Source organism: Xenopus tropicalis, chromosome 8, assembly GCF_000004195.4.
Source record: "Xenopus tropicalis strain Nigerian chromosome 8, UCB_Xtro_10.0, whole genome shotgun sequence".
NCBI lineage: Eukaryota > Metazoa > Chordata > Amphibia > Anura > Pipidae > Xenopus > Xenopus tropicalis.
The window spans coordinates 129,080,292-129,102,666 of NC_030684.2; the positions used below are offsets into that span (position 1 = coordinate 129,080,292).

At 43.4% G+C, this 22,375-nt stretch overlaps 1 protein-coding gene across 3 annotated transcripts in view; it reads left to right on the plus strand.

Moving 5' to 3' along the window:
- Positions 1–4,462: 4,462 nt before the first annotated feature.
- plekho1 (pleckstrin homology domain containing O1) overlaps positions 4,463–22,375 on the plus strand; it is a 58,709-nt gene continuing 40,796 nt past the window's right edge. For 2 of the 3 annotated variants that reach the window (XR_004219774.1, XR_004219775.1), the window contains exons 1-2: positions 15,110–15,570; positions 17,356–17,502. Coding sequence is in view for 1 of the 3 variants with exons in the window: in XM_002938461.5 (XP_002938507.1) it covers positions 15,544–15,570; positions 17,356–17,502 (174 nt within the window). In the remaining 2 variants the exon portion in view is untranslated. Of the gene's footprint in view, positions 4,485–15,109; positions 15,571–17,355; positions 17,503–22,375 lie in introns of those variants that run through there. The other variant, XM_002938461.5, reaches the window with a different exon arrangement.

The window sequence follows — 22,375 nt, forward strand, 5'->3', positions numbered from 1 at the left end:
GCTGAACTACAACTCTCTAACCACTGTTTATTTTGCTTATTTTATCTCAACTGTCTAAAAATTTTTTTTTTTTTTTTTTTTCCATTTCTTCTTCTATCTTTGTCATTATTACACTTTTACACACATACACACTTATTTACAACTTTCCAAAGCACACACAGACACTTACACACACACTTACACTTAGAAAAAAAAAAAAAAAAAAACTTTCTTTCTTTTCTTTTCTTTCTTTCTTTGCTTCCTTTGGCAGTCTTTTTTTTTACTAAAACTTTATTTCTGATCTTGCTCTATAATTATCTGATTTATTTGGTTGCATTTTAGTGTTTTTTTTGGCATTTTCATAATTGATTTCTGTTTTTATTGCACTGTAACTTTTGTATTGCTATTGGGTGCTGAATTTGCAGTGACGTTGGTGGATCCAGGGCTCTGGCCACCGATTTCATTGCAATTATTGTTCTTCTGTTGGTTTAGGTGGTTTTATTCGGTTTTACTGATTTTATGGTGTTTTATCCTTGCATTGTTCTTTATTGTGTGTTTAGTGCCCCAAAAAAGGTTGCTTTTGCAGTGACATTGGTGGATCCAGGGCTCTGACCACCGATTTCATTGCAATTATTGTTCTTCTGTTGGTTTAGGTGGTTTTATTCGGTTTTACTGATTTTATGGTGTTTTATCTTTGCATTGTTCTTTATTGTGTGTTTAGTGCCCCAAAAAAGGTTGCTTTTGCAGTGACATTGGTGGATCCAGGGCTCTGACCACCGATTTCATTGCAATTATTGTTCTTCTGTTGGTTTAGGTGGTTTTATTCGGTTTTACTGATTTTATGGTGTTTTATCTTTGCATTGTTCTTTATTGTGTGTTTAGTGCCCCAAAAAAGGTTGCTTTTGCAGTGACATTGGTGGATCCAGGGCTCTGACCACCGATTTCATTGCAATTATTGTTCTTCTGTTGGTTTAGGTGGTTTTATTCGGTTTTACTGATTTTATGGTGTTTTATCTTTGCATTGTTCTTTATTGTGTGTTTAGTGCCCCAAAAAAGGTTGCTTTTGCAGTGACATAGGTGGATCCAGGGCTCTGACCACCAATTTCATTGCAATTATTGTTCTTCTGTTGGTTTAGGTGGTTTTATTGGGTTTTACTGATTTTATGGTGTTTTATCTTTGCATTGTTCTTTATTGTGTGTTTAGTGCCCCAAAAAAGGTTGCTTTTGCAGTGACATTAGTGGATCCAGGGCTCTGACCACTGATTTCATTGCAATTATTGTTCTTTGATTGCTTTTAGTGGTTTTATTCCATTTGATTTCAGTTGTTCTAGAAAGGTCCAGAGGTGCTAAGTTCAGATTGTTCTGGTAGTTTCTATTGCCAAAGGTTAACTCCTGGTCATCTCTTGCTGGCTTGAGTTTATCAAAAGGTTACAGTGAGTTTTTTTTTTCTAGCTTCTCCTATTACAAGTGTTCTCCTATTACATTATTACATCATTACAAGTGTTGTCTTGCTTTTTTTTTTTTTTTTTTTTGCTTGCTTGTTTTGACTTTGCCTGCTGATTGCTAGATTTGTAGTTGTCTGTATATTTCTGGCACAATGGCCAAACGGTTTTACAGCACAGAGGAAGCTGCTAGGTATTGCATGGACTCCAGCTCAGAAGAATTTAGCGATTCTGGGTCTGAGTATGTTCCATCTGACCACTCTACTGAGGAATCAGAGATAGACGATAGTGACACGGTTAGCGCAGAGTTTAGTAGTGGTGGCACGCTTACTGCTGAAGAGGCAGAGGCTAGTGGTAGTGCCCAAGATGTACCCATGGATGTAGAAGAGGGTGAGGGTAGCACTGATGCAGCAGTTGGAGAGCCTGCGTGGGGGCCTCCCTGTAATTATGTCCCTGAAATTCCCCCTTTCACTGCAGTCCCTGGCCTCAGTGTGGACACCACTAATTTTGAAATTATAGATTTTTTTAATCTCTATATTACAGAGGCCATCCTACAGGACATGGTCCGTTACACAAATTTGTATGCTGAGCAGTATCTTGCCAGCAACCCTTTACCGGGTTTTTCAAGAGCCCAGGCATGGTATCCCACAAATATAAACGAAATAAAAAGATTCCTGGCTCTTACATTGGCAATGGGACTCGTAGAACGTAATTCTTTAGCTTCCTACTGGGATACCAATACAGTCCTTTCCATCCCTCTTTTTTCAGCCGTTATGGCAAGAAACCGTTATCAAATTTTATTGCGGTTTCTTCACTTTAACGACAACACAACGGCTGTTGCCCCTAATGAGCCCGGTTATGACAGGCTTTATAAATTGAGGCCCCTTATAGATAGCCTGTCTCAGCGCTTCGCAGAGGTTTACACCCCCTCCCAAAATGTCTGTGTAGATGAGTCCCTTTTGCTCTTCAAAGGGCGCCTAAAATTTCGCCAATATATCCCTAGTAAGCGTTCTCGCTATGGGATTAAATTTTACAAACTCTGTGAAAGCAGCACGGGCTACACTAGTTATTTCATGCTGTATGAGGGAAAGGACACTAATTTGGACCCCCCCGGTTGTCCCACTGACTTGACTACCAGTGGTAAAATTGTTTGGGAGCTCATAACTCCACTGCTGGGCCGAGGTTACCACTTATACGTGGATAACTTTTACACAGGCATCCCTTTATTTAGAGCCCTAAATTCTTTGGACACCCCAGCCTGCGGCACAGTCCACCGTAACCGCAAAGGACTGCCCAGGGAATTGCTGGATAAGAAACTGAAGCGTGGAGAAGTACATGCTCTAAGAAGCAATGAGCTCTTGGCCATAAAATATTCAGACACCAAAGTTGTTCTTATGCTTACTACTATCCACGATGAGACCATGATTGTCCAACACAGAAGTGGCGGTAGGCCCTCAAAAACAAAGCCCCTGTGTAGTAAAGAATATAGTAAGCATATGGGTGGTGTTGATAAATCCGACCAAATACAACATTATTATAATGCCACCCGAAAAACCAGGGCCTGGTACAAAAAAGCAGCAATTTATATGATCCAAATGGCCCTTTATAATTCTTATGTCGTTTACAAGGCGGCAGTACCAGGCCCCAGATTGTCTTATTATAATTATTTGCTGCAGTTGCTCCCTGCCTTGTTGTTTGGTGATGTAGAGGAGGTTCCTGACATGCCAGGTAATGACAATGTTGCCCGAATGGTGGGTAAGCATTTTATAGCACAAATTCCACCAACACCTAATAAAAGATATGCCCAGAGAAAATGTAAGGTTTGCCGTTCCAAGGGTGTTAGGCGAGATGTCCGGTATTATTGTCCCAAGTGTCCTAGCAAGCCTGCTTTGTGTTTCCACCCATGTTTTGAAGTGTACCATACTGTGGTACACTATGAGAGGACTTGAATTTTGTGTTTTTATAGGTAGGTTATGGTTCTCTGGGTTTGTTGGTGGAATAAGGATTTAGCATATCAGAATAGTGGACTTGGCATGTTCTAGGTTTTTATGCACAAGGTTGCAGGCCTCCAAACTTAGCTGTGCTGGCAAAGTGACGCTGTTTTTTATTTATTGAGTTTATCTATTCTGGCAGGTCCGTACTTTACTTATAACTAGGTTATAGATATATGTGATGAAAAGTTTGGTAAGGTGTGTCATATTATTGGCAAAAGTTTTTTTTTTTTTTAGTAAAGTAGGGTTTTATGGTATGTGATTTTGTTTTTTGCACAGGTTGTCAGAAAAACAGTGTGTGCTTGTAGCTTGTGGTTGTTTAGACTTGTTCTTGGGCATTCAGATTTTTGTGTTTGAGCTATGGTTATTCAGGCTAGTTGCAGTGTTTCTTTGGTTATGGGGTAGGACTTGTATTGTGCTGTTGGTATAGCGAACTGAGGTGCTGGGTGACTGACAGGGCGCATGATAAAACTTGTGGTGTGTGATGAATCAATGAGATGTTTTTATCTCTAAAGCTGATGCCACAAGTCCTTTTACTGGCACCTCAAAAGCATGCCTGTCAGCGCAGTTATCTGTGCATAGTTTTGTATTATATACTTTGTATTTCTGGGCAGCATTTAACTACTGTAAGTGTAGGCCTTAAGTTTTTTGCAAAGGTTCTTGAGCACAGGATGACAGATACATTACGGTTTTTTGTGCTTGTAGTACAAATTGAATATCTACTGTATGTTCTGGTTAGGTTACACAAGTTGCAGTGGCTCTCTAAATATAAAAACTTTGCGTAATACTGGTGTGCCACTGGTGACTGCTGCACGGCACGTAATGGTGCACATAATTTTATCTCTGATGCTAATGCCCCAAGCTTTATTGTTGGCACCTTTAGTGCAACTTCTAAGGACACTTGCATCATTTATGGGCCAAATTACTATTGATTTTTTTGGCAAATATCCTTCTAAATGTGGTGCAGATTTTGTCATTTCTAAAGTAGTGTAGGAAGAAGCAAAAAACTGGTATCATAACACCACAGGAAAGATGGAACTCAAATCAAAGATGCTCCGCTAAACTGAAATAGGTGAGTAAAGTACAATTTAGGGGTTTATTTGGGGGGGGGGGGTTAAAGTTAAAAAACTGCAAGGGGTGCATAGAGTGCAGCCCCAATATTATGCATTTTCAGGTTTGGCGGCCATGTACTTATGTGCAACCAGACATATGGGGTGTAATTTTATTCAGGGTAACTTGCTAATTGATACTGAGCAAGTTTTTTGATAGTTGCCATTGAGATTTTGGGGAGAAATCTAACTTTATATTTTTTTTCAGACTAAAGTCCAGCTTGTATAGGGAACTGCATCCACAATTTTGCCTGTAGAAAACCAAGAATGGTGTTTCTAAATAGCTGAAGTTGTCTATTTCAATGTATAGTTTATATGGGTTTTTTCACAGGTAAGGGGCAATTTTGTCTGAAAAACTTTGAGATGTGCACATAAATTGCAGCCCCATTATTATGCATTGCCCCTGTTTTGGGGCATTTGGTGGCTGCATCTTTATGTGCACCCATACATATGGCATATCGTTTTATTCAGGGGAACTTGCAGATTGATGTTTAGTAAGTTTTTGGTAGTTGCCATGGAGATTTTGGGGAGAAATCTAGGTTTGTATCTGGTTTTTCCTTGATTTCTGACCAAAGCGCTGACTTCTGCAAGGGACCACGGCCACAATTTTCCATGTAGAAAGAGGAGAGTGGTGTCTCTGAATAGCTGAAGTTGTCTATTTTTAATCAATGTATAGTTTATATGGGTTTTTTCACAGGTAAGGGGCAATTTTGTCTGAAAAACTTTGAGATGTGCACATAAATTGCAGCCCCATTGTAATGCATTGCCCCTGTTTTGGGGCATTTGGTGGCCACGTCTTTATGTGCACCCATACATATGGGGTATCGTTTTATTCAGGGGAACTTGCAGATTGATGTTTAGTAAGTTTTTGGTAGTTGCCATGGAGATTTTGGGGAGAAATCTAGGTTTGTATCTGTTTTTTTCTTGATTTCTGACCAAAGCGCTGACTTCTGCAAGGGACTGCGGCCACAATTTTCCATGTAGAAAGAGGAGAGTGGTGTTTCTGAATAGCTGAAGGTGTGCACTTTTCAGAAATATATAGTTTGTGGGGGTTATTTTACAGGTAGGGGGGTTAACACTGAAAAACTGCAGGAAGTGCACATAGAGTGCAGCCCCCAAAATTTCAACTGAAATTGCCCTTATGCATTGCCCCTGTTTTGGGGCATTTGGTGGCCACGTCTTTATGTGCACCCATACATATGGGGTATCGTTTTATTCAGGGGAACTTGCAGATTGATGTTTAGTAAGTTTTTGGTAGTTGCCATGGAGATTTTGGGGAGAAATCTAGGTTTGTATCTGTTTTTTTCTTGATTTCTGACCAAAGCGCTGACTTCTGCAAGGGACTGCGGCCACAATTTTCCATGTAGAAAGAGGAGAGTGGTGTTTCTGAATAGCTGAAGGTGTGCACTTTTCAGAAATATATAGTTTGTGGGGGTTATTTTACAGGTAGGGGGGGTTAACACTGAAAAACTGCAGGAAGTGCACATAGAGTGCAGCCCCCAAAATTTCAACTGAAATTGCCCTTATGCATTGCCCCTGTTTTGGGGCATTTGGTGGCCACGTCTTTATGTGCACCCATACATATGGGGTATCGTTTTATTCAGGGGAACTTGCAGATTGATGTTTAGTAAGTTTTTGGTAGTTGCCATGGAGATTTTGGGGAGAAATCTAGGTTTGTATCTGTTTTTTTCTTGATTTCTGACCAAAGCGCTGACTTCTGCAAGGGACTGTGGCCACAATTTTCCATGTAGAAAGAGGAGAGTGGTGTTTCTGAATAGCTGAAGGTGTGCACTTTTCAGAAATATATAGTTTGTGGGGGTTATTTTACAGGTAGGGGGGGTTAACACTGAAAAACTGCAGGAAGTGCACATAGAGCGCAGCCCCCAAAATTTCAACTGAAATTGCCCTTATGCATTGCCCCTGTTTTGGGGCATTTGGTGGCCACGTCTTTATGTGCACCCATACATATGGGGTATCGTTTTATTCAGGGGAACTTGCAGATTGATGTTTAGTAAGTTTTTAGTAGTTGCCATGGAGATTTTGGGGAGAAATCTAGGTTTGTATCTGTTTTTTTCTTGATTTCTGACCAAAGTGCTGACTTCTGCAAGGGACTGCGGCCACAATTTTCCATGTAGAAAGAGGAGAGTGGCGTCTCTGAATAGCTGAAGGTGTGCACTTTTCAGAAATATATAGTTTGTGGGGGTTATTTTACAGGTAGGGGGGGTTAACACTGAAAAACTGCAGGAAGTGCACATAGAGCGCAGCCCCCAAAATTTCAACTGAAATTGCCCTTATGCATTGCCCCTGTTTTGGGGCATTTGGTGGCCACGTCTTTATGTGCACCCATACATATGGGGTATCGTTTTATTCAGGGGAACTTGCAGATTGATGTTTAGTAAGTTTTTAGTAGTTGCCATGGAGATTTTGGGGAGAAATCTAGGTTTGTATCTGTTTTTTTCTTGATTTCTGACCAAAGTGCTGACTTCTGCAAGGGACTGCGGCCACAATTTTCCATGTAGAAAGAGGAGAGTGGTGTCTCTGAATAGCTGAAGGTGTGCACTTTTCAGAAATATATAGTTTGTGGGGGTTATTTTACAGGTAGGGGGGGTTAACACTGAAAAACTGCAGGAAGTGCACATAGAGCGCAGCCCCCAAAATTTCAACTGAAATTGCCCTTATGCATTGCCCCTGTTTTGGGGCATTTGGTGGCCACGTCTTTATGTGCACCCATACATATGGGGTATCGTTTTATTCAGGGGAACTTGCAGATTGATGTTTAGTAAGTTTTTAGTAGTTGCCATGGAGATTTTGGGGAGAAATCTAGGTTTGTATCTGTTTTTTTCTTGATTTCTGACCAAAGCGCTGACTTCTGCAAGGGACTGCGGCCACAATTTTCCATGTAGAAAGAGGAGAGTGGTGTTTCTGAATAGCTGAAGGTGTGCACTTTTCAGAAATATATAGTTTGTGGGGGTTATTTTACAGGTAGGGGGGGTTAACACTGAAAAACTGCAGGAAGTGCACATAGAGTGCAGCCCCCAAAATTTCAACTGAAATTGCCCTTATGCATTGCCCCTGTTTTGGGGCATTTGGTGGCCACGTCTTTATGTGCACCCATACATATGGGGTATCGTTTTATTCAGGGGAACTTGCAGATTGATGTTTAGTAAGTTTTTAGTAGTTGCCATGGAGATTTTGGGGAGAAATCTAGGTTTGTATCTGTTTTTTTCTTGATTTCTGACCAAAGCGCTGACTTCTGCAAGGGACTGCGGCCACAATTTTCCATGTAGAAAGAGGAGAGTGGTGTTTCTGAATAGCTGAAGGTGTGCACTTTTCAGAAATATATAGTTTGTGGGGGTTATTTTACAGGTAGGGGGGGTTAACACTGAAAAACTGCAGGAAGTGCACATAGAGTGCAGCCCCCAAAATTTCAACTGAAATTGCCCTTATGCATTGCCCCTGTTTTGGGGCATTTGGTGGCCACGTCTTTATGTGCTCCCATACATATGGGGTATCGTTTTATTCAGGGGAACTTGCAGATTGATGTTTAGTAAGTTTTTAGTAGTTGCCATGGAGATTTTGGGGAGAAATCTAGGTTTGTATCTGTTTTTTTCTTGATTTCTGACCAAAGCGCTGACTTCTGCAAGGGACTGCGGCCACAATTTTCCATGTAGAAAGAGGAGAGTGGTGTCTCTGAATAGCTGAAGGTGTGCACTTTTCAGAAATATATAGTTTGTGGGGGTTATTTTACAGGTAGGGGGGGTTAACACTGAAAAACTGCAGGAAGTGCACATAGAGCGCAGCCCCCAAAATTTCAACTGAAATTGCCCTTATGCATTGCCCCTGTTTTGGGGCATTTGGTGGCCACGTCTTTATGTGCACCCATACATATGGGGTATCGTTTTATTCAGGGGAACTTGCAGATTGATGTTTAGTAAGTTTTTGGTAGTTGCCATGGAGATTTTGGGGAGAAATCTAGGTTTGTATCTGTTTTTTTCTTGATTTCTGACCAAAGTGCTGACTTCTGCAAGGGACTGCGGCCACAATTTTCCATGTAGAAAGAGGAGAGTGGCGTCTGTGAATAGCTGAAGGTGTGCACTTTTCAGACATATATAGTTTGTGGGGGTTATTTCACAAGTAGGGGGGTTAACACTGAAAAACTGCAGGTAGTGCACATGGAGCACAGCACCCACATTTTTAGCTGTAATTGCCCTTGTGCATTGCCCCTGCTTTGGAGTGTTTGATGCCCATGTCTTTATGTGCACCCATACATATGGGGCATCATTTTATTCAGGAGAAGTTTGTCTTTCAAATTTGCCTTTGTTAGAAAATTTTTATGACATTTTTTTTGTCAAATCCACATTTGATCATGCGTCCAAGTTTACGTTTTAGAAAAAAAAAAAAATGTCAAAAAAAGTTCCAAATTTCACAATGCACTGACAAAAGGTATTTGGCTTTTGAGTGAAAACTACATTGCACCTGGAAACCTGAAGGTCTGTAGTTTCTAAAGATACCAAACATGAGGGGATATTCTAGATTTACATATAAGTTATGCTGCATCAACTGTTACAAGCGCTTTTCCGCTTTGTTCTGGTGTGATATTGTACTAAGTATTGCTTTAGTTTGGGGGTTACTTCTGGACAGGAACTGTGGGGTACCACCACATATTTGGTATCGTTGGACTTGGGAGTATCAGGGCTTTTACAAACAACAAAAAAAAGTGTGTAAAATTAACTTTTCTATGGAAAAAAAACTCAAAATATACAGAAATTTTTCATAATTTTATTTTTTTTTTACATATTTCACCCAAAATACACATCATATCTCCAGAAAAATTATAAAATTTGGTATGTATGTCGAAGCCCAATTAGTGACGAAAAAAACAATATATAATTTCCCTAGTTTCATGGAGGTTTTCCTACCAAAAAACATTTTTAAAGTGAATGAGTACAAAATGCTTAAAAAACGTCTGGCACTGGGGGGAACTGAAATGACGAATTCGGCTGGCACTTAAAGGGTTAAATATAAGTGGAATATTCCATTTTCCCCCTTTGGTTCGGTAGAACTACAGCACAAACTACCACTAGGGGTGCTATTTACACTTCATTCCCATGCAGGCTTTCTAGATATATATTACAATACACATATAAACAGATGCTATATTATGTAACGCCTTGATGTGTGCATCCCTGGGAGCATTGGGCTTTCCCGTCAGTGATCAGAGGGCAGTTCATTGTGCCTGGGAGAGCGGCTACTGAATAAAGGGACGGTATCGCCCTTATTGTCTCCCTGCCAAACCTCCTCTCATCTCTCCCTTCCCAGAGTCTATTCTGTGTCACATCAGAGGGATTAAAGGGCGCAGCTTTTGTACGGGGCAATGGCACAGAGGGGAAGGTTACACCAGTAGCAGTCACAATGACTTCATTTCACGCCCCTCTCCATAATTAACAGTGATGGGGAAAAAAAAATGGACGACGCAGACACTGCTGTTTATGGGGGGGGCCCGCAAAGTTTGGGGTGCCAGATGGATACATAGTTTCAATATATGTTTATGAGGGAAATTATTCCCAAGTTGACGGGGGACCCCGTAAGTAGAATGCCTATTTCTAAGCAACTTTTCAATAGGTTTTTATTTATTTATTTTGTCTCTTTCCCATTTTCAAATGGGGGTCACTAACCCCAGCATCCAAAAAACTATTACTCTGTGACCTACAATATTATTATTGTTATTTGTATTACTTGTTTTTCTATTCAGGTCCTCTCCTATCCATATACCAATCTCTCATTTCAACTACTTCCTGGTTGCTAAGGTCATTTGAACCCTAGCAACCTGATAACGGCCGAAATTCCAAACTGGGGAGCTGCTGAACAAAAAGTGAAATGATTTAAAAAAATAATGAGAAACGACGACCAATTGCAAATTGTCTTGGAATATTACTTTCCGCATCATAACAAAAGTTAACTCAAATACAAACAAGGGGCAATTATGCAAAAATAAAAAAGCTGATTGACAGGTTTTATAGTGATTACTTGCTGATATACTTCCCACCTCTCATTCTTTCAGTCCAGACACATGAATCCACATCCTGCGTGGCCAATTAGCAATTAAGTGCACGCTGCAGACTGCCCTGGTTTCTGTGCTGCCATGCAGTTTGATGCTTATCAGCCATTCAGGATGTGAATTTAAAGGGGAAGTTCACCTGTAGGATAACTTTTAGGAGGTTACGGAACGGACTATGTTAGAATCTTTTCAATTAGCCGTATATACATATGTTTTTGTTTTTTAATTATTTGCCGCCGCCTTTCCAGCTTTTAGACGCTTACAGGGGCTATGTAAGCACTGAAACTGGGTGGAATGAAACCTCTGCTTTCCTTTTTGACTTTCTAATGATCTCTATGGAAACCTTAAACCAAAGTAGATCATACCTACAATTGTTTAGGGGTCTTTTTCATATCACATCTCCTTTCCTGGCTTTAAAGGGGAAGTACACCCAAATTCTGGGCAGCTTTTCCATTAACATTCATTACACGCATTCAGTGGTTATGTTTTACTATAAGTAAAAGCTGAAAGCGGTGATTGGTTATCCCCTTGTGTTGTCTGAGTCTGACTCTTGGAAGAATGTAGCAGAAATGAGTTTTCAAGTCTAATAATCGGCTGACTTTAGCTTCAGGAGTCGGAGCAGCAGTGCAGGGAATAGAAACAGCCAATCAGATTTCCAATAGCAATTACACATCATTTGTAAGGAACCACTAAAACAGTGTAATGAATGTATATTGGAAAGCTACTTATAATCACATTTTATTTCCGTGCGGGGGCCCCTTTAACAATAGAACAGGGCCATTCACAGCTAACCTAAACCAAACATTTGAAAAATAAATCTCAGCTTCAGTCCCAGGCAATGTAAACTGGAGATAACAGCTTGTGCAAAGTGAACTTGCTATTGTGTAAACTCATTTTCTTGGCAGTAATCCCCTTCCGAGTCTGCTATAGTTTATATGGGCAATTACGTTTGCTACTGTCACACTCAGTTCCAGGGGTTCAGCTCTTTGCAGTTGCAGTTTTTAGTGCATTTAAGGCCATGTGTGCAGTGACTGGCGGCTGCCATTAAAGTCAATGGTTGTCCCTGCCACTCTGAACTGCTTGCACAGACAGCCATTGACTTTAATGGCAGGCACCAGTCACTGGGCACACAGGGCAGCCTGAAGTATCTACACTTTCACGCTATTTTGTGTGGGTGCAGTCAGATCCCAACTGGCAATCTGTGGGTTCTGGCAAATGCCAGAGGGGCTGTTGTAAGATGCCCTAGACCAGCGTTTTTCAACCGCTGTTCCGCGGCACACTAGTGTGCCGCGAGATGTTGCCTGGTGTGCCGTAGGCAGGGCCGCAATTTTTACTTTAAAAAAAATCCGGGCCCTGTCATTGGTTGCGCCCCGTGTGTACGGGTGACGTCAGTACGCACAGGGCGCAACGTTATAAAAGGGCCTGTGTGCGGTTGCGTGTAGGCAGAAGTGCAGAGGCGGCGCGCGTGAGGGGAAGATGCTGCTGAAGCCGCCGAAGAGTAAAATGCTGCTGGGCACCAATGTATTAGGGGGGGCCACGGGGCACACTGACTTATGGGGGCACTGCTGCTGGGCACCAATGTACTAGGGGGGCTGACTCTTGGCACCAATGTACTAGGGGGGCACTGCTCTTGGCACCAATGTACTAGGGGGGCACTGCTGCTGGGCACCAATGTACTAGGGGGGCACTGCTCTTGGCACCAATGTACTAGGGGGGCACTGCTGCTGGGCACCAGTGTACTAGGGGGGCACTGCTCTTGGCACCAATGTACTAGGGGGGCACTGCTGCTGGGCACCAGTGTACTAGGGGGGCACTGCTCTTGGCACCAATGTACTAGGGGGGCACTGCTGCTGGGCACAGAGTTAAATTTTTTAACATTTTCTAATGGTGGTGTGCCTCGTGATTTTTTTCATGAAACAAGTGTGCCTTTGCCCAAAAAAGGTTGAAAAATACTGCCCTAGACAGTCACTATTTATTGGGCCTATGGGGGGGCTGTTTGGGCCTCTGTGTACTGAAAATCAGGCCCGGACTGGCAATCTGTGGGTTCAGGCAAATACCAGAGGGGCTGTTGTAAGATGCCATAGTCACTATGTATTGGGCCTATGGGGGGCTGTTTGGCCTCTGTGTACTTGAAGTTCCTATTTTGACTCCAAGTCTGGGGAGGGATGCAGTAACAGCTGCTTGCCAAGTCATTGGCCTCCCAGGCCTCAGTTTGCAATGGTACGGCCTCCTCATCCAGCGGAGTGAGCCTTGACTGGAGCGACAGACAGGGTATCTACAACTCCCGCTGCATATAATACTGACTGGTATCGGACCAATTTGCCTGACTTCAATGCAAGTGAGAGCAATTAATGTAGTGGGTTCCTTGGGTGGATTAGCAGCTACTGTAAAGCCTAACGACTTATCCAAATCCACGGCCATTGTATTGGCAGGGCATTATGTGTAAAGCAGGATGTGTACGGCGGTGCCATAGGGTTGTACAGGCAGCCTATTGCAATCCCCATATGTAATTAACTTTCCCGTCATTAACATCTTTACAGAAAGGACCTGCCCAGTCTGTGCTGATTCCACACCTTAGCCATAATAACGTTAGATTTGTGCCTTATTAGTACATGGTTTCTTACTGTATTGCCCTGCATCACCCCAAGCTGCTTCATTCTGCCCCTACTGATACATTATGGCTTATGTATTGGGCATGGGGTGAAATAATGCAGAGAAATAGAGCGCTGTTATATACTAGGGATATAGGCATGCCTTTGTATCTTCTGCCCTTGTGCAGCATCTGGCACTTGTATTTGTTTCAATAAGTGGATTTCAGGCCTGATATTTATCCATGGTAACTGTACGTTCCCCTAGTGTTACAGCTTCTAACCAATGGACTGTGAAAGCACCCGCACCCCTTCCATCCATGTATAATGCATATTATCTGCTCCGTGTATAATACAGATACACCTCTAGCTCCATGTGTAATACAGATACACCCCTAGCTCCGTGTGTAATACAGATACACCCCTAGCTCCGTGTGTAATACAGATACACCCCTAGCTCCATGTGTAATACAGATACACCCCTAGCTCCGTGTGTAATACAGATACACCCCTAGCTCCGTGTGTAATACAGATACACCCCTAGCTCCGTGTGTAATACAGATACACCCCTAGCTCCGTGTGTAATACAGATACACCCCTAGCTCCGTGTGTAATACAGATACCCCCCTAGCTCCGTGTGTAATACAGATACACCCCTAGCTCCGTGTGTAATACAGATACACCCCTAGCTCCGTGTGTAATACAGATACACCCCTAGCTCCGTGTGTAATACAGATACACCCCTAGCTCCGTGTGTAATACAGATACACCCCTAGCTCCGTGTGTAATACAGATACACCCCTAGCTCCGTGTGTAATACAGATACACCCCTAGCTCCGTGTGTAATACAGATACACCCCTAGCTCCGTGTATAATACAGATACACCCCTAGCTCAGTGTATAATACAGATACACTCCTAGCTCCGTGTGATACTACAGATACGCCCCTAGCTCCGTGTGTAATACAGATACACCCCTAGCTCCGTGTATAATACAGATACACTCCTAGCTCCGTGTGATACTACAGATACGCCCCTAGCTCCGTGTGTAATACAGATACACCCCTAGCTCCGTGTGTAATACAGATACACCCCTAGCTCCGTGTGTAATACAGATACCCCCCTAGCTCCGTGTGTAATACAGATACCCCCCTAGCTCCGTGTGTAATACAGATACCCCCCTAGCTCCGTGTGTAATACAGATACCCCCCTAGCTCCGTGTGTAATACAGATACACCCCTAGCTCCGTGTGTAATACAGATACCCCCCTAGCTCCGTGTGTAATACAGATACCCCCCTAGCTCCGTGTGTAATACAGATACACCCCTAGCTCCGTGTGTAATACAGATACACCCCTAGCTCCGTGTGTAATACAGATACACCCCTAGCTCCGTGTGTAATACAGATACACCCCTCTGCCCTGTGTATAATACAGATTTTCCTCTGTCCTATGTATAAATACACATATACCCCTGACTCTGTGCATAATAAAGATACATTCCTGGCTCTGTGCATAATAAAATAAAGACATTTGTATAATACAGTACAGGGGTATCCCTGTTCTATGTATACTACAATACGGATATAACCCTGCTCTATGTATAATACACATACACCCCTGGATCTATATACCGTTGACCCCTTTGTTTGTGGTTAAAGCATATTTTCTGGCAACAGCTGATCTGTTGGGTTAATGGAGATTTAAAGAGTTTAAATTCCCAGACAACTGGAGACACATACATGCTATACACCATATGCCTTCTCCCCCAGTCAATTGCAAAGAAAGCAGGGATCATTTAGGGTAAGGTGGGAGCTGCCATCTGATTGCAGATGAGAGGTCAGGATCAGTAGGGGGTCTGGGAATTACACAATCAGACACATCTCCCCCCCCCCCTCCCCTCCATACATCCCTCTCCTCCTCCTCCTCCTCCTCCTTTCCCACCACTCCAGCCCCCCTTGCCTGCCTTCCAGCTTGGGGGGAATAAATGGGAAACAAAGGAGTAACCCTGACGTGTTGTAATGTCCTCTCTATTCTGATCTCACATCACACTCACAGTGACTCTCCATAGATGGAGCTACTGAACAGAGAAAGAGAGAGGGCAGAGGCAAGGAGGGGGGGTAGGCTGTGTGTGAGTGTGTGAGTGTGTGGCTGTTGCTGCTGAGTGTGGGGACATGACTGTGTGTGAGCTAAAGAGGCTTGGCTGGACTTAGTGAAACCAGATCTTGTGTGTCTGATCTGCAGAACAGAAGGCTGGAGAGGGAGCAGTGAGCGCAGACGGCACATCCACTGCTGCACCCAGGCAGGCACCCAGCAGCACCCTCCCATCCTCCCCTTGCACACTCTGGCCTCCATAGCCTCAGCCTCAGCCCTGGCAGCATGAAGAAGAACCTTTCTGCAAAGAGGGTGAGTGTTTCTTACTCTTCTATAGACACTGATCCCCCCCTCACCCCCTGTATCCCCCCTGTGTCTGGCCGGCCAGCCTCTGCCCTACATTCCCTGCTCTTATGGGTCTGAGCTGGGCAATTACTGGTCCCTTCCTTGGTTGCCCCCAGCCACACAGGGATGCAGCGCAGAGATATGCAGTAATATATATCCTCCTCTGGCTCCTTCAGCCCCCCACTGCATTGCATTGGTGCCATTTAGCTCTTCTTTTGTATATGCATTAATCTATTGGATCTACTGTATTATACAATAATCTGTCTATCTATCTATGTATCTATCTATCTATGTATCTATCTATCATCTATCTATCTTTATCCATTTATCTATCTATCTATCTATCTATCTATCCATCATCTATCTATCTATCTATCTATAAATATTGCACTCAGTGATCTATCTTCTCTCATATTTATATATAAATGTATGTATTTGTAATATTGTCTTGCTACATATTTAAATCTATACATCTCACTAAATGCTATTGTTGAATGCTGTATAGTTTCATTCATTGCATATAAATTTATAGATAGTACTTTTTAGATTGCAAGCTCTTGAGCAAGGCCCTCTCTACCTCTGTTAGTGGTCAGTACCTATATGTCATTTATATGTTTGATTTAAACACTCTTCAGTAGTACAGCGCTGCAGAATATGTTGGTGCTTTATCAATGCGTGTTAATAAGATAATAATAATAGTAACAATATTAATGATCATCATAATGTAATAATCATACCATCCCTTTGGATGTTTGTATCTCTGTGTATATGTATGTTTCTCTAAATATATATATAATTATATATATACTATTGTATAAGCACTGCTTTTATTGTACAATGCTGCAATAGCAATACTGTGTGTACATATAGCCGTGTGTGTGTGTGTATGCATAGAAATAGGCAATAAAGTTCCTATACAAACATGATATAAAAAAGTTCATATATTTAATTTATCATACCTCTAGGTAGGACAGTATAAAGAGGGTACTGTATTATTGTTATCATCAGTATGTATTAAAAAACACCAATATATTCTGCAGTGCAGTAAAGTAGAAGGGTGTATATCAAAGATATAGGTTGTGACTGCTACAGAAGGTTAAGAAGGACCTGCTCATTGGAGCTTACAATCTAAAAGTAGACGGGGGTAACTGTATGAACGATGCTGCTATTGTGATGGGAGGAATATTCTCACAAATGCATTATTCCTTACCCTGACCCTTGCCCTCTCTGTTACATGCATGCATAGTGTATTAAAAACACACATTCATATATGATTCTATATGGAAATGTTTGCATACCAACCAGTGTCACCATCAACCAGCAGATTTGCTTCCCAAGAGCTTACACTCTAGAGCCATGTAAGCTCTCCAAAGTACAGAACTCCCAGAATCGGAACAACGCTTGGAAGCTGTAGTAGTGGCCGGATATTGGATATGGAAAAGTATGTTGGTCGCTAATAGGACTGCGCTTCTATGTATATCGTCCAGCTCTATGTTCCTACCCAGTGTTGTATAATAGTATTTAATGAATATGCTCCTGCAATGGGTCATTGGGCACATTACTCCCTTGTTCTGGACCCAGTTCTCAGTTTGGTTAGGCAGTTTGGGTCAGTTACCCTTTCTTGGATTGGGCATATAAAGCTTAACCTTGGCTTCACTGGCCTTTGGGGCAAGTCTGCCAGCTGCCGACAGTTCATATTAATGTGATGGTTTCCCCTATATTCATCTGTGCTCCACCTTTTTAACTTCCCAGGGACCTTTAGATGGGAACCATGCCCCCTGCCAGCCAGAAAAAGTGGGATGGATTCGGAAATACTGCGGGAAGGGCATCTTCAGGGAGATCTGGAAGAACCGTTACGTGGCTATACGGGGGGATCAGCTCTACATATCGGAGAAAGAGGTAATGCCTATGTACAGAGCTTTGTGAATCAGGATTGTAGGCTGAAGCTATAGGATAATGTCACGGAACGCTGTACTATTTAATTGAAACCAGCCTTGTGTAGGAATGTGTGGGCCATATTGGGATGAGAACATGGGGATGATTCAGGCTGGTAACATGTCTCATCCCAGTGCTAAGAACCTTCATTCACTATGACTCCACTCCTTCCCTCTGGTTTCTGCTCCGCTTTGTTACCTATATGTCAGCTATTTCGATGTGATCCAAGGCGAATGGATGGCTGCTGAGCTAAGCCTTGTGTCACCTGGGAAACATTTGTATTTGTAAAGGAGAACTAATCCCAAGGCCACCATAGCCCTTTTGGGCAGTGACATACGTTTATATTAGTCGCCTGTGATAAATCTTCTCTACTGATGCAAATGGTTTTCCCATTTGTGGGGCTACTTTGGAAAAAATCCTCGCCGCAAATGTTCTCCGGCCAGTGATTTGTATTTTAGCCAGTTGGGAGGTGACAAGGGATGCCCAAAGGTGACTAAACATGCCACGTACCATTGCCCTTACCAGGGAAGATCTTTGCCTCTGAAGATGCCCCCAGTAACTCCCATTCTCCCAGGGCACCCCCCCAGCTCCGCTGCTGGATTTGTACAGGTATGATCTGGCGCCCACTGAGGAGGTTTCTAATTTATATTAAATGAATTCTGTATATATAGGCAACCAAGGGCCACCTCCTAAAGCTGCCACCCTAGGCTGCTGTTACTTGTGCTTAGGGACCATCTCATAATATACCTGCACAATCTAAACGTCACAATACAAGACTGATTCAAGATTAAGATTCACATTAAATGGCAGCTCAGATCAGTGCAGTCTGCATCAGAATTAATTACTAATTAGCCCTGTCGCATCAGTTTCTCAACCACTCACTGAGCAAGTGCAGTGCCACTGATACTGAAAAGATGGCCGATCAAGATCCAAGATGGCAGCTGCTGGGGACAACTTTCAAGGCTTGGATCATTACTGTTATATGGCTGCCAAACCTCTGGGTTGTAAATAAAATACACCATTTTTACCCATACTCTTTATCAGGTTTTAGTTCTCCTTTAAAATACTGACGCTCATCCCAGTTATGGGTATTGGGACTCCAGTTTTGTTATGGTGGGAATGGCACCTCTGTGTGTACAGGCCAGCTGTTGTGGAGCTTCTGTACGCTGAGCGAGCATGATGGGGATTTAGGGCCCAAAGCAGCTGTTGTTGGACAAGCTAACCCGGCTTGGAGAAGATTCAGTTACTGCAGTTGTTACATGTTTCTGTACAAACCGTTTTGGGTTAAACAGTGATATCTTTCCTAACTCGCTAACGTTATAGGCCCTGCCCTATCATACACTGAGAATACCCCATAGACCCAGTAGGCAAAGCAAGGTATATGTAGGCACTGGGGGCACATGATTGGGCTATAGATGCACGGTATGTAATGGGTTACACTGCTATAGCATTCCTGGTTAGGGCAGCTTGGGTTTCAGCATTCACATTCCTTTAAACAGAGGAAACCTAAAACCCATCATCACCAACGCCATGCATTGACATTCACTGGCAGGAACTAAGCCTTTGTGGTCTGTAGTAAAATAGCTAAATAGACTTGGCACCATTGTCACCATCTTGTCCTGCCATCACCATCGCGCCCCTCTGTACTTGCCCACTGTGTACCGTGCCCTGGGAACTACCTCCCCCCACTACTGGGATGCCAGGCCAACGATCCTTGGCATAGGTCCTTGTTGTTTTCATTTCCCTGGCTGAGGGAATGGTTGGAGTCAAACATTGGGCAGATTCCTGTATCTGTTCTTAGAATTTTTGGGGTTATCACTGGTTTCCTATTCAATTATTCATAAGAAAAAGAAACCTAATGACCTAGATACAGCGGTGAACTTCAGGGTGGTGCAGAGAATACCTGATCCCTGAAACCCACAGCAACCAACCCAACGCTGGCTTTCAATACTCTAACTGCACTAGTGCAATAAGAGCTAACTGCTGCTTGGTTGCTATGGGATACTGGAGCAGGTCACCTTGCAATACTTCAATTTTTCTGTTTCTAATGTGTATAATTTGTCAGCATAATACCAATATAGTGACTTAGGCCCAGATGATCCTAAGCTTTCTGTGCTATGGCAGTAGGAACACTATACGCCCAAAATTGCCAGTGTCAGGTGTAGACTTTCCAACATCTCCAAAACCAAAGGGGATGAATATGATGTTGGTGCTATAACTCTTCTGGGAAGGTTTCGAGGAGATGTTGAAACATTATTGATGGGATTTGCTTCCATTCCTACCTACAGGTGGGCAAGGTCCATACAGAATGGGTTTGTGAGACTGGAGTGTAAGACCCTGACTGCCCTGACCTCAGTCCAACAGAACCCCCTATGTGATGGAACTGGGAGTAGGACCTGTTCCCCAACATCAGTGTCCAACCTCACTAATATAAGTGAAAATAAGAATAAGATTAGTGAGGTTGGGCACTGATGCTGGGGAACAGGTCCTACTCCCAGTTCCTGTTCATCCCATAGGGGGTTCTGTTGGGCAGAGGTCAGGACAGTCAGGTTCTTACACTCCAGTCTCACAACCCCATTCTGTATGGACCTTGCCCACCTGTTGGTAGGAAGTATGGAATTGTCCAGACCAGTGCTGTCCAACTGGCGGCCCGCGACCCCCCTCTGTGTGGCCCCCCACCTGTCTGGCTGCTTTGATGGCTTACCTTTGTGTAAGCTTTAAATGGTATCAGTACTGAGATTAACTGGCCCCCTGCATGGTTCTCACCTCAGATTCAGGCTGTAATCCCCCTGTATTGTTTAAACATGTAATCCCCTGTGTTGTTCACACCTTTTATTACCTGCATTGTTCAACCCCTGCAGTGTTCACACCTCAGGCTCAGGCTGTAATCACCCCCATTGTTTACCTGTTCACACCTCAGACATAGGTACTGTAGGTACCTATGCAGGTACTGCCTGGACTATGCTACCTGTGTGTATGGCACACACAGGGAGCATAGGGTAGGCAGAGTATGGCACACACAGGGAGCATAGGGTAGGCAGAGTATGGCACACACAGGCAGCATAGGGTAGGCAGAGTATGGCACACATAGGCAGTATAGGGCAGGGAAAATATGGTACACACAGGCAGGGTAGGGCAGGCAGAGTATGGCACACACAGGCAGGGTATGGCAGGCAGAGTATGGCACACACAGGCAGGGTAGGACAGGCAGGGTATGGCACACACAGATAGCATAGGACAGGCAGAGTGCTGCCTGTGTGTGCCATACTCTGCTTGCCCTATGCTGCTTGTGGGAGGTGATCCTGGCAGGGGTTTGTTGTGGGAGTTTGTTAGCAGTTGGAAATTGCCATTAAATGGTCCCAAAGGTGTGTAATTATGTACTGGGGGTTGCTGTGCTATCCACAGGGGAGGAGGAGGCATATGGAATTTAAGGGTATATCTTAATATGACATAATTCTTTCACAAATGAATGACGGTTGATATCCCCACAGTAAGGACCAAGCATTTGGGATTTTGCTGTGCTACCACCATTGTGATAAAATAGGTGTGGTTTAAAGTGGGTGTGGTTTCAAAAGGGGGAGTGGTCAAAACTGGCTTCCATTAGCGGCCCTCCACCATGTATGCTAGAGAAATTCCGGCCCTCGGCACCGCAGAAGTTGGACAGCACTGGTCCAGACCATGGAGAACTGGCCCAAGACTTTTATTCCAGCTCCACCAAATGTTATCATCAACATTATGCATACAGGCAAGTAGTAGTCTCCTGGCATTTGCCAACCCAGACTTGTCTGTCAAACTCCCAGGTAGAGAAGTGCAATTTATACAGTAGGGATAGGCAGCAATTGCAGTCTGCCCCCCCCCCCCTCCACCCTTTCCCAAACCTCCATAACCATGGGGTCTGCTTACTCTATTGCTATACTGGTTGTTATCCTGCTTTAAAGGGTGGCTGTACCTTTATGTTTTCCTGCTGAATTGTGCTTAGTACAGGGGAATCCCTATGCCGCCATAGTTTTATGGTATCTCTCTGTACAGGCTATGAGCAAACTTAGGGGGCTGTTCCTGCTGAATTGTGCTTAGTACAGGGGAATCCCTATGCTGCCATAGTTTTATGGTATCTCTCTGTACAGGCTATGAGCAAACTTAGGGGGCTGTTCCTGCTGAATTGTGCTTAGTACAGGGGAATCCCTATACTGCCATAGTTTTATGGTATCTCTCTGTACAGGCTATGAGCAAACTTAGGGGGCTGTTCCTGCTGAATTGTGCTTAGTACAGAGGAATCGCTATGCTGCCATAGTTTTACGGTATCTCTCTGTACAGGCTATGAGCAAACTTAAGGGGCTGTTCCTGCTGAATTGTGCTTAGTACAGGGGAATCCCTATGCTGCCATAGTTTTATGGTATCTCTCTGTACAGGCTATGAGCAAACTTAAGGGGCTGTTCCTGCTGAATTGTGCTTAGTACAGGGGAATCCCTATGCTGCCATAGTTTTATGGTATCTCTCTGTACAGGCTATGAGCAAACTTAGGGGGCTGTTCCTGCTGAATTGTGCTTAGTACAGGGGAATCCCTATGCTGCCATAGTTTTATGGTATCTCTCTGTACAGGCTATGAGCAAACTTAGGGGGCTGTTCCTGCTGAATTGTGCTTAGTACAGAGGAATCGCTATGCTGCCATAGTTTTATGGTATCTCTCTGTACAGGCTATGAGCAAACTTAAGGGGCTGTTCCTGCTGAATTGTGCTTAGTGCAGGGGAATCCCTATGCTGCCATAGTTTTATGGTATCTTTCTGTACAGGCTATGAGCAAACTTAGGGGGCTGTTCCTGCTGAATTGTGCTTAGTAC